Source organism: Haematobia irritans, chromosome 1 (genome assembly GCF_050003625.1).
Source record: "Haematobia irritans isolate KBUSLIRL chromosome 1, ASM5000362v1, whole genome shotgun sequence".
In the NCBI taxonomy this organism is placed as follows: Eukaryota; Metazoa; Arthropoda; class Insecta; order Diptera; family Muscidae; genus Haematobia; species Haematobia irritans.
Genome location: NC_134397.1, coordinates 181,367,366 through 181,381,106, shown reverse-complemented (window position 1 = coordinate 181,381,106; position 13,741 = coordinate 181,367,366). Strand labels below are relative to the sequence as shown.

Here is a 13,741-nt window from a genome sequence, read left to right as displayed (position 1 = left end):
ATTTTATTTCTATAGAAAATTTTGTCAAAATTTTATTTCTATAGAATATTTTGTCAACTTTTAATTTCTATAGAAAATTTTGTCAAAATTTGTTTCTATAGAAAATTTTGTCAAAATTTTATTTCTATAGAAAATTTTGTCAACATTTTATTTCTATAGAAAATTTTGTCAAAATTTTATTTCTATAGAAAATTTTGTCAAAATTTTATTTCTATAGAAAATTTTGTCCAAATTTTATTTCTATAGAAAATGTTGTCCAAGTTTTATTTCGATATAGAAAATATTGTCAAAATTTTATTTCTATAGAAAATTTTGTCAAAATTTTATTTCTATAGAATATTTTGTCAACTTTTAATTTCTATAGAAAATTTTATCAAAATTTTATTTCTTTAGAAAATTTTATCTAAATTATATTTCTTTAAAAAATGTTATCAATTTTTGTCAAAATTTTATTTCTCTAGAAAATTTTGTTAAAATTTTATTTCTATAGAAAATTTTGTCAAAATTTTATTTCTATAAAAAACTTTGTCCAAATTTTATTTCTATAGAAAACTTTGTCCAAATTTTATTTCTATAGAAAATTTTGTCAAAAGTTTATTTCTATTGAAAATTTTATTAAAATTTTATTTTTTGAAAATTTTGTCACAATTTTGTTTCTAAAGAAAATTTTGTCAAAATTTTATTTCTATAGAAAATTTTGTCAAAATTTTATTTCTATAGAATATTTTGTCAACTTTTAATTTCTATAGAAAATTTTATCAAAATTTTATTTCTTTAGAAAATTTTATCTAAATTATATTTCTTTAAAAAATGTTATCAATTTTTGTCAAAATTTTATTTCTCTAGAAAATTTTGTTAAAATTTTATTTCTATAGAAAATTTTGTCAAAATTTTATTTCTATAAAAAACTTTGTCCAAATTTTATTTCTATAGAAAACTTTGTCCAAATTTTATTTCTATAGAAAATTTTGTCAAAAGTTTATTTCTATTGAAAATTTTATTAAAATTTTATTTTTTGAAAATTTTGTCACAATTTTGTTTCTAAAGAAAATTTTGTCAAAATTTTATTTCTATAGAAAATTTTGTCAAAATTTTATTTCTATAGAATATTTTGTCAACTTTTAATTTCTATAGAAAATTTTATCAAAATTTTATTTCTTTAGAAAATTTTATCTAAATTATATTTCTTTAAAAAATGTTATCAATTTTTGTCAAAATTTTATTTCTCTAGAAAATTTTGTTAAAATTTTATTTCTATAGAAAATTTTGTCAAAATTTTATTTCTATAAAAAACTTTGTCCAAATTTTATTTCTATAGAAAACTTTGTCCAAATTTTATTTCTATAGAAAATTTTGTCAAAAGTTTATTTCTATTGAAAATTTTATTAAAATTTTATTTTTTGAAAATTTTGTCACAATTTTGTTTCTAAAGAAAATTTTGTCAAAATTTTATTTCTATCGAAAATTTTGTCAAAATTTTATTTGTATAGAAAATTTTGTCAAAATTTTATTTGTATAGAAAATTTTGTTAAAAGTTTATTTCTATAGAAAATTTTGTCAAATTTTTATTTCTATAAAAAACTTTGTCAAAATTTTATTTCTATAGAAAATTTTGTTAAAATTTTATTTCTATAGAAAATTTTGTTAAAATTTTATTTCTGTAGAAAATTTTGTCAAAATTTTATTTCTATAAAAAACTTTGTCCAAATTTTATTTCTATAGAAAACTTTGTCCAAATTTTATTTCTATAGAAAATTTTGTCAAAATTTTATTTCTATAAAAAACTTTGTCAAAATTTTATTTTTATAGAAAATTTTGTTAAAATTTTATTTCTATAGAAAATTTTGTTAAAATTGTATTTCTATAGAAAATTTTGTCAAAATTTTATATCTATAAAAAACTTTGTCCAAATTTTATTTCTATAGAAAACTTTGTCCAAATTTTATTTCTATAGAAAATTTTGTCAAAAGTTTATTTCTATAGAAAATTGTATTAAAATTTTATTTTTTGAAAATTTTGTCACAATTTTGTTTCTAAAGAAAATTTTGTTAAAATTTTATTTCTATCGAAAATTTTGTCAAAATTTTATTTGTATAGAAAATTTTGTCAAAATTTTATTTGTATAGAAAATTTTGTCAAAATTTTATTTGTATAGAAAATTTTATTTCTATAGAAAATTTTGTCAAAATTTTATTTCTATAAAAAACTTTGTCCCAATTTTATTTCTATAGAAAACTTTGTCCAAATTTTATTTCTATAGAAAATTTTGTCAAAATTTTATTTCTATAAAAAACTTTGTCAATATTTTATTTCTTATAGAAAATATTGTCAAAATTGTATTTCTATATAAAATTTTGTCAAAAATGCATTTCTATATAAAATTTTGTCAAAATTTTATTTCTATAGAAAATTTTGTCAAAATTTCATTTCTATAGAAAATTTTGTCAAAATTTTATTTCTATAGAAAAATTTGTCAAAATTTTGTTTCTATAGAAAATTTTGTCAAAATTTTATTTCTATAGAAAATTTTATCAAAAATTTATTTCTATAAATAAATTTGTCAAAATTTTATTTCTATAGAAAATTTTGTCAAAATTTTATTTCTATAGAAAATTTTGTCAAAATTTTATTTATATAGAAAATTTTGCCAAAATTTTATTTCTATAGAAAAGTTTGTCAAAATTTTATTTCTATAGAAAAGTTTGTCAAAATTTTATTTCTATAGAAAATTTGTCAAAATTTTATTTCTATAGAAAATTTTGTCAATTTTTTTTTTTTTTTTTGTAGCAAAATTTGTCAAAATTTTCTTTCTATAGAAAATTTTGTAAACATTTTATTTCTATAGAAAATTTTGTCAACATTTTATTTCTATAGAAAATTTTGTCAAAATTTTAATTTTATAGAAAATTTTGTCAAAATTTTATTCCCATAGAAAATTTTGTCAAAATTTTATTCCCACAGAAAATTTTGTCAAAATTTTATTTCCATAGAAAATTTTGTTAAAATTTTATATCTATAGAAAATTATTTAAAAATTTTATTCGTATAGAAAATTTTGTCAAAATTTTATTCCTATGTTGTCAAAATTTTATTTCTACAGAAAATTTTGTTAAAATTTTATTTCTATAGAAAATTTGGCTTAACTTCAAAGACATACGACTTTAACGGAAGCTCGCAAAATGCATTCATGACCTAAATTTAATGAAAAAAAATTTAATTACAATAGCTTTATTTTAAAGAAAATTGTCCTTATTATTGTGTCTTAAAATTTAGCTCGAATAATCTGTCATATTAAGATTTTCACTTTATGGTACTTCTAAAATGCATTTGGGAAATAAACTTTACTCATACCTCTATAATAGAATGTAAATTGTTTCTATTTTTCTTTCGAAATTAAATGAAACTTTGTTTCAATTACAAAATTGTACTAATGAACATTTTTTTCTTCTCTTCGTCTAACCTAATTTATTTTGCAGATGGCTAACAATGAGCGCTGATCAAATTGTGATACTCATTCTATTCATAGCTCTGGTTATTAAATTCATATTTTTTGAAAATCGCGAAGATCTCCATGACCAGATACGCCAATCGACTGTTACAATTGCTGTCAAATCATCCCAGACACAACACCACTTGTTACCACTTGAGGGAACAACAGCTAAATTCATTGCAGCAGCCACACTTGAGAAAACATTGGATGCAGCCCCCCAGCAGCAGCAACAGCTACAACAGTACAGCAATGCTTTGGTGGTTAATCAAGGAGAGGATGGTAAAACGACATCTGCATCCTCAACAATTCAGTCATCACGTCCACGTATACCACTCTTTACCATTGAGGAACAGAATACAGCAAACGCATTTACCCAAACCGAATACATTGCATTCGATTCGAATGGTGATGCTGGTGCCATGGTGCCTTTAAGTGAATGCAATCAATTGCAAAAAATGCGGTCACCTCGTTCACTGGAGGAGTGTCTGGAAATCCTTAATTCCACCGATGATTTAGGTGGTGCGATGTCCGGTGCTGCTAATCTCTCCGATGAGGAAATTATCAATATTGTCAATGCTGGTGGCCAATATTGTCCCTTGCACAAAATCGAGACCATTATTGATGATCCTGAAAGAGGTGTGAAAATACGACGACAAATCATTTCTGGACGTGCCAAATTGCCTGACAATCGCCTTGATAGTCTTCCATACAAACACTTTGATTACAAACGTGTCATGAATGCATGCTGTGAAAATGTCCTCGGCTATGTACCCATACCCGTAGGTTATGCTGGACCTCTACTCTTGGATGGTGCCAAATACTATGTACCCATGGCAACAACAGAAGGTGCTTTGGTGGCCTCAACAAATCGTGGTTGTAAAGCTTTATCGGTGCGAGGTGTCACCTCGTATGTCGAAGATGTGGGCATGACCCGTGCTCCCTGTGTACGTTTTGCCAGTGTGGCACGTGCTGCCGAGGCCAAACGTTGGATTAACAATGAGGATAACTATCAACGCATAAAGGCTGAATTTGATTCGACCTCGCGTTTTGGCCGCCTCAAAGAATGTCACATTGCCATGGATGGACCACAGTTGTATATACGTTTTGTGGCATTGACCGGTGATGCCATGGGCATGAATATGGTTTCAAAAGGTGCTGAAATGGCTCTCAAGTGCATTAAACGAGAATTTCCCGATATGCAAATAATATCGCTTAGTGGTAACTTTTGTTGTGATAAAAAACCAGCAGCCATCAATTGGATCAAAGGAAGGGGTAAACGTGTTGTTGCCGAATGTATAATACCAGCTGCGACACTAAGAAGTGTCCTCAAGACAGAGGCTAAAACACTGGTGGAATGTAATAAATTGAAGAATATGGGAGGTAGTGCTATGGCTGGCAGTATTGGAGGTAAGTGAAAGGAGAAATTAAACCATCAAAAATTAAATAATCCAAATTCATTCGACTGCTTTTCTTTCGAATGGATTTTCGTACGAATCAGGAATAAGACATCAACTAAACATTAAATTAAATTAAATTAAATTAAATTAAATTAAATTAAATTAAATTAAATTAAATTAAATTAAATTAAATTAAATTAAATTAAATTAAATTAAATTAAATTAAATTAAATTAAATTAAATTAAATTAAATTAAATTAAATTAAATTAAATTAAATTAAATTAAATTAAATTAAATTAAATTAAATTAAATTAAATTAAATTAAATTAAATTAAATTAAATTAAATTAAATTAAATTAAATTAAATTAAATTAAATTAAATTAAATTAAATTAAATTAAATTAAATTAAATTAAATTAAATTAAATTAAATTAAATTAAATTAAATTAAATTAAATTAAATTAAATTAAATTAAATTAAATTAAATTAAATTAAATTAAATTAAATTAAATTAAATTAAATTAAATTAAATTAAATTAAATTAAATTAAATTAAATTAAATTAAATTAAATTAAATTAAATTAAATTAAATTAAATTAAATTAAATTAAATTAAATTAAATTAAATTAAATTAAATTAAATTAAATTAAATTAAATTAAATTAAATTAAATTAAACTAAATTAAATTTAATTAAATTAAATTAAATTAAATTAAACTAAATTCAATTAAATTAAATTAAATTAAATTAAATTAAATTAAATTAAATTAAATTAAATTAAATTAAATTAAATTAAATTAAATTAAATTAAATTAAATTAAATTAAATTAAATTAAATTAAATTAAATTAAATTAAATTAAATTAAATTAAATTAAATTAAATTAAATTAAATTAAATTAAATTAAATTAAATTAAATTAAATTAAATTAAATTAAATTAAATTAAATTAAATTAAATTAAATTAAATTAAATTAAATTAAATTAAATTAAATTAAATTAAATTAAATTAAATTAAATTAAATTAAATTAAATTAAATTAAATTAAATTAAATTAAATTAAATTAAATTAAATTAAATTAAATTAAATTAAATTAAATTAAATTAAATTAAATTAAATTAAATTAAATTAAATTAAATTAAATTAAATTAAATTAAATTAAATTAAATTAAATTAAATTAAATTAAATTAAATTAAATTAAATTAAATTAAATTAAATTAAATTAAATTAAATTAAATTAAATTAAATTAAATTAAATTAAATTAAATTAAATTAAATTAAATTAAATTAAATTAAATTAAATTAAATTAAATTAAATTAAATTAAATTAAATTAAATTAAATTAAATTAAATTAAATTAAATTAAATTAAATTAAATTAAATTAAATTAAATTAAATTAAATTAAATTAAATTAAATTAAATTAAATTAAATTAAATTAAATTAAATTAAATTAAATTAAATTAAATTAAATTAAATTAAATTAAATTAAATTAAATTAAATTAAATTAAATTAAATTAAATTAAATTAAATTAAATTAAATTAAATTAAATTAAATTAAATTAAATTAAATTAAATTAAATTAAATTAAATTAAATTAAATTAAATTAAATTAAATTAAATTAAATTAAATTAAATTAAATTAAATTAAATTAAATTAAATTAAATTAAATTAAATTAAATTAAATTAAATTAAATTAAATTAAATTAAATTAAATTAAATTAAATTAAATTAAATTAAATTAAATTAAACTAAATTATGAAATTAGTTATTATTTTGATTGGATACTTTTTAATTTAATTTACTTTAATTTGATAAAATTCACTCCAGTTGTATATAATTCAATTTTTATATAAAATCAATTTAAAATGAACTATTTTGAATTGGATGATAAAAACTCAAATTAAAAAGCAAAAACTGATTCAATAAATAATAGTTATTGATAATTGTGATAAGTATTAATTTAAATCCCTATATAATTTAGTTAAAGTTGGTAATAATAATTTATTAAAAAACGAAATTTACTAAAATACTAAATTAAATTGAAGATTCAACATCCTTATATATTTTAATTAAAGTTGATAAGAATAAATTATTAAAAAACGAAATCTACTAAAATACTACACAGAAAAAAAATATAACCAAATTATTTCCAATTAAAATTTAACAATTTAATTGGTTTATCAATTTTTTTTAATTGAAACAAAAATTATTTTTTTATATTTTTTTAATTGGAACAATTACGTTTTTAATTGACTTTGGTGATGACTACTATCATTTCTGTGATTTAAGACATTTAAATTAAAAATTAATTGAATCAATTAATTTCGTGAGTTTTGTGTATAGTGAACTGTATTAAACCAAATATGTACCATTTTGGTCAACCATCTTTTGCCATTTTTACGCAAAATACAGTATTCCATCAGTGTAAAATTTTATTTATTTTTCGGCGAAAAACTGTGACAAGTAAATGTCAAAACTTTATTTTGAAGCCAACCTTGTTGGAAGGAGTTCTGTATTGTCCGAATTTCTTCACTATTTTCACTCATTTTTTTGCAACGTCTCCAATTAAAATTAATTGAAAGTCAGATAAAAAATTAATTGATCCAATTAAAAAATTAATTTTTGTTTCAATTAAAAAATTTGTTGAATCAATAAAATTTTTAACTAAATATTTTTTAAAACTAAATTAAGACTAATTGGAAAATTTTTGTGACATTTTTTTCTGTGTATATATACAAAAAATCGAGTTGAAGTTTGAATATACATAAATACCAAAAAGACTTTTTCGACTACCCAATATTATTATTATTTTATTTTCTTATTATTCCTTTTTTTGTAATCTCTAATTTTTTAATTAAAATTTTTGTTTCCTTTTTATTGTATTATAGGCAACAATGCTCATGCCGCAAATATGGTTACAGCTGTATTTTTGGCCACCGGTCAAGATCCTGCACAAAATGTTACCTCTAGTAATTGTTCAACTGGTATGGAATGCTGGGGTGAAAGTGGTGAAGATTTATATATGACCTGCACGATGCCCTCTCTGGAGGTGGGTACTGTTGGTGGTGGTACTGGATTACCCGGACAAAGTGCCTGCCTCGATATGTTAGGTGTGAGAGGAGCAAATTCTGCGCATCCCGGTGAAAATGCTAAAAAATTAGCACAAATTGTTTGTGCCACTGTAATGGCTGGAGAATTAAGTCTTATGGCCGCCTTGGTTAATAGTGATCTAGTCAAAAGTCATATGAGGCATAATAGGTGAGTGGTGTTGTTGTGTTTAAGTAAATTTGAAAATCCCAAAAAGATCAATCAATGGCACACCTATTACTATTTGATTTAAATGATAGGGGATTTGCTATTATAGCCGAGTAATTTAAAGTACAACATTTTTAAAGCAATTATTTGAATTTTCTTTTTATATTAAAATTTATTTATTTATTTTTAATTTGTAAATTGCATACTTTTCCTCTGTTGGTTAAGCTACACTTGTAGTTTAGTCAATGCATGATTTTAAACTGAAATCAAAAATAACAATAATGATTGAAGTATAAACCAACAAAACGAATTTTGACAAATTGCCTAAAGAAAAAAAAAGGTTGACAAAATTTTCTATAGAAATAAAATTTTCTCTTGGTATTTGAGAAAATTTTCAAATTTTGAGAAAGTTTCCTATAGAAAGAAAATTTTTACACAATTTTCTCTACAAATAAAATTTTGACCAAAATTTCCTATAGAAAGAAAATTTTGACACATTTTCTATGGAAACCAAAATGTCCTTTAGAAATAAAATTGTGACAAAATTATATATAGAAATAAAATGTTAGCAATATATCCTATAGAAGTAAAATGTTGACCAAATTTTCTCTAGGAATGAAATTTTGAAAAATAATAGTTTGACCAAAATTTTCATATAGAAATAAAATTTTGACAAAACTTCCTATAAAAATAAAATTTTGACAAATTTTCCTGTAAAAATAAAATTTTGTCAAAATTTCCTATAGAAACAAAATTATGACAAATTTTCTATGGAAACCAAAATTTCTTATAGAAATACAATTTTGACAAAATTTTCTACAGAAATAAAATTTAGAGAAAATTTTCTCTAGGAATAATATTTTGACCAACATTTCCTATAGATATAAAATTTTGACAAAGTTTTCTCTAGAAATAAAATTTTGACAAAATTTTCTACATAAATAAAATTTAGAGAAAATATTCTATAGGAATAATATTTTGACAAAAATGTCCTATAGATATAAGATTTTTACAAAAATTTTTCTCGAAATAAAATTTTGACAAAATTTTCTCTAGAAATAAAATTTCGACAAAATTTCCTATAAAAATAAAATTTTGACAAATTTTCCTATAGAAATAAAATTTTGTCAAAATTTCCTATAGAAACAAAATTATGGCAAATTTTCTATGGAAACCAAAATTTCTTATAGAAATAAAATTTTGAAAAATTCTCTACATAAATAGAATTTAGAGAAAATTTTCTCTAGGAATAATATTTTAACAAAAAATCCTAAATTTTTATAGAAATACAATTTTGACAAAAATTTCTACAGAAATAAAATTTTGACAAAGTTTTCTCTAGAAATAAAATTTCGACAAAATTTCCTATAAAAATAAAATTTTGACAAATTTTCCTATAGAAATAAAATTTTGTCAAAATTTCCTATAGAAACAAAATTATGGCAAATTTTCTATGGAAACCAAAATTTCTTATAGAAATAAAATTTTGACAAAATTCTCTACATAAATAAAATTTAGAGAAAATTTTCTCTAGGAATAATATTTTAACAAAAAATCCTATAGATATAAAATTTTTACAAAATTTTTACTCGAAATAAAATTTTGACAAAATTTTCTATAGAAATAAAATTTTGACAAAATTTTCTATAGAAATACAATTTTGACAAAAATCTCTACAGAAATAAAATGTTGACAAAGTTTTCTCTAGAAATAAAATGTTGACAAAATTTTTATAGAAATAAAATGTTGACAAAATTTTTATAGAAATAAAATTTTGACAAAATTTTCTATAAAAATAACATTTTGACAAATTTTCCTATAGAACTAAAATGTTGTCAACATTTTCTATAGAAACAAAATTATGACAAATTTTCTATGGAAACCAAAATTTCTTATTAAAATACAATTTTGACAAAATTTTCTACAGAAATAAAATTTTCTCTAGGAATAATATTTTGACCAAACTTTCCTATAGATATATAAAATTTTGACAAAATTTTTTCTCGAAATACAATTTTGACAACATTTTCTATAGAAATAAAATTTTGACAAAATTTTCTATAAAAATAAAATTTTGACAAATTTTCTATGAAAACCAAAATTTCTTATAGAAATACAATTTTGACAAAATTTTCTTCAGAAATAAAATTTCGAGTAAATTTTCTCTAGGAATAATATTTTGACCAAAATTTCCTATAGATATAAAATTTTGACAATGTTTTCTCTACAAATAAAATGTTGACAAAACTTTCTCTAGAAATAAAATTTTGACAAAATTTTCCCAAGAAATAAAATTTTGACAAAATTTTTTCTCGAAATAAAATTTTGACAAAACTTTCTCTAGAAATAAAATGTTGACAAAATTTTCTTCAGGAATCAAATTTTTAAAAAATTTTTGAAAAATAATAGTTTGACCAAAATTTCCTCTAGAAATAACATTTTGACCAAAATTTCCTACAGAAATAAAATTTTGACAAAATTTCCTATAAAAAAAATTGACAAATTTTCCTATAGAAATAAAATTTTGTCAAAATTTCCTTAGAAACAAAATTAAATAAAATAATAGAAATAAAATTTTGACATCATTTTTTCTCGCAATAAACTTTTGACAAAATTTTCTCAAGAAATAAAATTTTGACAAAGTTTTCTCTAGAAATAAAATTTTGACAAAATTTTCTATCAGAATAAGATTTTGACAAAATTTCCTATAAAAACAAAAGTTTGACGAATTTTCCTATAGAAATAAAATTTTGACAAAATTTCCTAAAGAAACAAAATTATGATAAATTTTCTATGGAAACCAAAATTTCTTATAGAAATACAATTTTGACAAAATTTTCTACAGAAATAAAATTTTGACAAAATTTTCTACAGAAATAAAATTTTGAGAAAATTTTCTCTAGGAATAATATTTTTACCAAAATTTCCTATAAATATAAAATGTTGACAAAGTTTTCTCTAGAAATACAATTTTGACAAAATTTTTTCTCGAAATAAAATTTTGACAAAATTTTCTCTATAACTAAAATTTTGACAAAATTTTCTATAGAAATACAATTTTGACAAAAATTTCTACAGAAATAAAATTTTGACAAAATTTTCTATAAAAATTAAATTTTGACAAATTTTCCTATAGAAATAAAATTTTGACAAATTTTCCTATAGAAATAAAATTTTGTCAAAATTTCTTATAGAAACAAAATTATGACAAATTTTGTATGGAGACCAAAATTTCTTATAGAAATACAATTTTGACGAAATTTTCTACAGAAATAAAATTCGGAGAAAATTTTCTCTAGGAATAATATTTTGACCAAAATTTCCTATAGATATAAAATTTTGACAAAGTTTTCTCCAGAAATAAAATTTTGACAAAATTTTTTCTCGAAATAAATTTTTGACAAAATTTTCTCTAGAAATAAAATGTTGACAAAATTTTCTATAGAAATAAAATTTTGACAAAAATTTCTACAGAAATAAAATGTTGACAAAATTTTCTCTAGGGATCAAATTTTGAACAAATTTCCTCTAGAAATAAAATTTTGACAAAATTTGCTATAGAAAGAAAATCTTCCATATTAAGTTAATATTTGTTTTTTTAATGTGTAGTACTTTCATGTCATAATGATTTAATGTTTTCTTTTTATAAAAAAAAATTATATGTTTTTTGTTTTTGTTATTCAACAATTTTCTTTCTCTTTTTTTTCAGATCTTCAATAGCAGTAAGCGCTAAAGGAAACAATCCCTTAAACGTTACAGTATCCAGTTGTAGTAAAATAAGCTAAAATTTATTAGTAAATTATATGATTTTTTACTCAATGCTATTTACTACCTCCTGATGTTTTTTAGGGTTTCTTTTTCATATTGGGACATTATGTTGGGTATTATAATTTATTTTTGTTTTCTTAAAAACACCAACAAAACACATGGAGAAAACAAACACTCCTCACAACAAAAGAAAAAAAAAGAACAACAATAAATCCTGAAATAAGTCAATGTCTCTTATAATTTCCAAGGCTTTGTAATGGTTAAAGGTAAATTGATCCTAAAGTTCTAAATTAAATTTAAAATTAATATTGAACTTTTTCATCCATTAACCCCCAAAACAATAAAGCCATTAGAAAATTTTAAGCTCTTATCTTAGAATATAACAAAAAAAAACGGAAATAATAAATCCCACTACATTGTATATTTTTTTATGGAACTAGGTCTTAGAAATCCCATAATATTATTTAAATTAATTAAGTTTATTAAAACAAAAATATATTTATATTTTTATTGAAAACAAAAAAGAATAAATAATTGAAGTGTGCTCGCACAATCAATAAATATAAAATTAACTAAAAAAAATAATCCACATCTTATCTAGAAAAATATTTTATATTTGCTACAAAAATGATCGAAATTTGTTGAATCTATAATGGAATCATAGAATTCCTAATAAGCCCATGCTCATCTACCACCCTCCAAATCCTGGGCCAACTAGTAATGATGACCAATATAGGGCTATTGTTGCAAATACCAAAGTTTTAATAAGAAGAAACGGTATTAAATTTTACTTAAAAAGAATATGTTACAAAAGAAAAACTATAAAATTTAACAACATTAAAATCTAGAACGAAAAAACATATGTATATTTTATTCTAATTTCTATACATCATGGTTTGTAATTTATAAAAAAATTTTAATTGTAATTTATTCCGTAATACTTAATACAATTTTTCAAAAATTAAATGAGAATTTTCCAAAAAAATAATATTTTACAAACATTTTTATTTAATCGTATCACTTAGACTTAGTAAAATTTTTTATTGGATAATTTATTCTGAGATTTTAGATTTTGTAGCCAGGCTCTAATTATTGTCTTTAATTTAATGGACAACATGCGATTTAAAAGTGGTGAAATGTCATAAGTTATCGTACCGGCAAAACTTTATTTTTATTAGTTCAGAACCATTTTTTTTTGGTTTCATTCTCAAGTTTAATTGATCCAATTAATTTTTAATTGAAATTGATTGAAGCTCCCACTATATCAGTCACCGCTGTAATTAAAAAAAATAGTTATTCTAATTCAAAATTTAATTGATTCAAGTATTTTTTGTGATTGAATTTTGTTTTGATTTAAAAAGGTAATTGAATCAATCGTTTATTTTATTTATTTTTTTGGCAATGTACAGTTTAATAAAAATCACCAATATTAATTGAAACATTAATAGATCCAATTAATGACACATCACCAAATATTAAAAAATGGGAATCTAATTTAAAAATGTATATATTTTTTTTAATTACAAGTTTAATTGATCCAATTAATTTGCAATTTAAATTGCTTCAAGCACCGAATCGATTTTATCAGTCACCGATGCCATTTGGAAAAATAGTTAATCCAATTAAAAATTTAATTGATCAAGTAATTCTTGTGTTTGAATTTTATTTTGATTAAAAATTGAATCAATAAATCTTTTAATTGAATTTTTTTTATTTTGGTCCAATGGGAAAATAGCAATACATGTCAGTGATTCGATTTTTATGTTTTGTACACGGTGAATGGTGAACAGAGAATGAAGCCGCCGATTTTAGCCACCGCCTTTTTTGC

General features: G+C 20.3%; 1 protein-coding gene across 1 annotated transcript in view; it reads left to right on the top strand.

The window, feature by feature from the left end:
- Hmgcr (HMG coenzyme A reductase) overlaps positions 1-12,901 on the top strand; it is a 237,467-nt gene extending 224,566 nt beyond the window's left edge. Inside the window, exons 6-8 of the mRNA XM_075292246.1 lie at positions 3,476-4,896; positions 7,779-8,148; positions 11,855-12,901. Coding sequence (XP_075148361.1) covers positions 3,476-4,896; positions 7,779-8,148; positions 11,855-11,930 — 1,867 coding nt within the window. The 3' untranslated portion in view covers positions 11,931-12,901. The remainder of the gene's footprint in view (positions 1-3,475; positions 4,897-7,778; positions 8,149-11,854) is intronic.
- Positions 12,902-13,741: the final 840 nt, after the last annotated feature.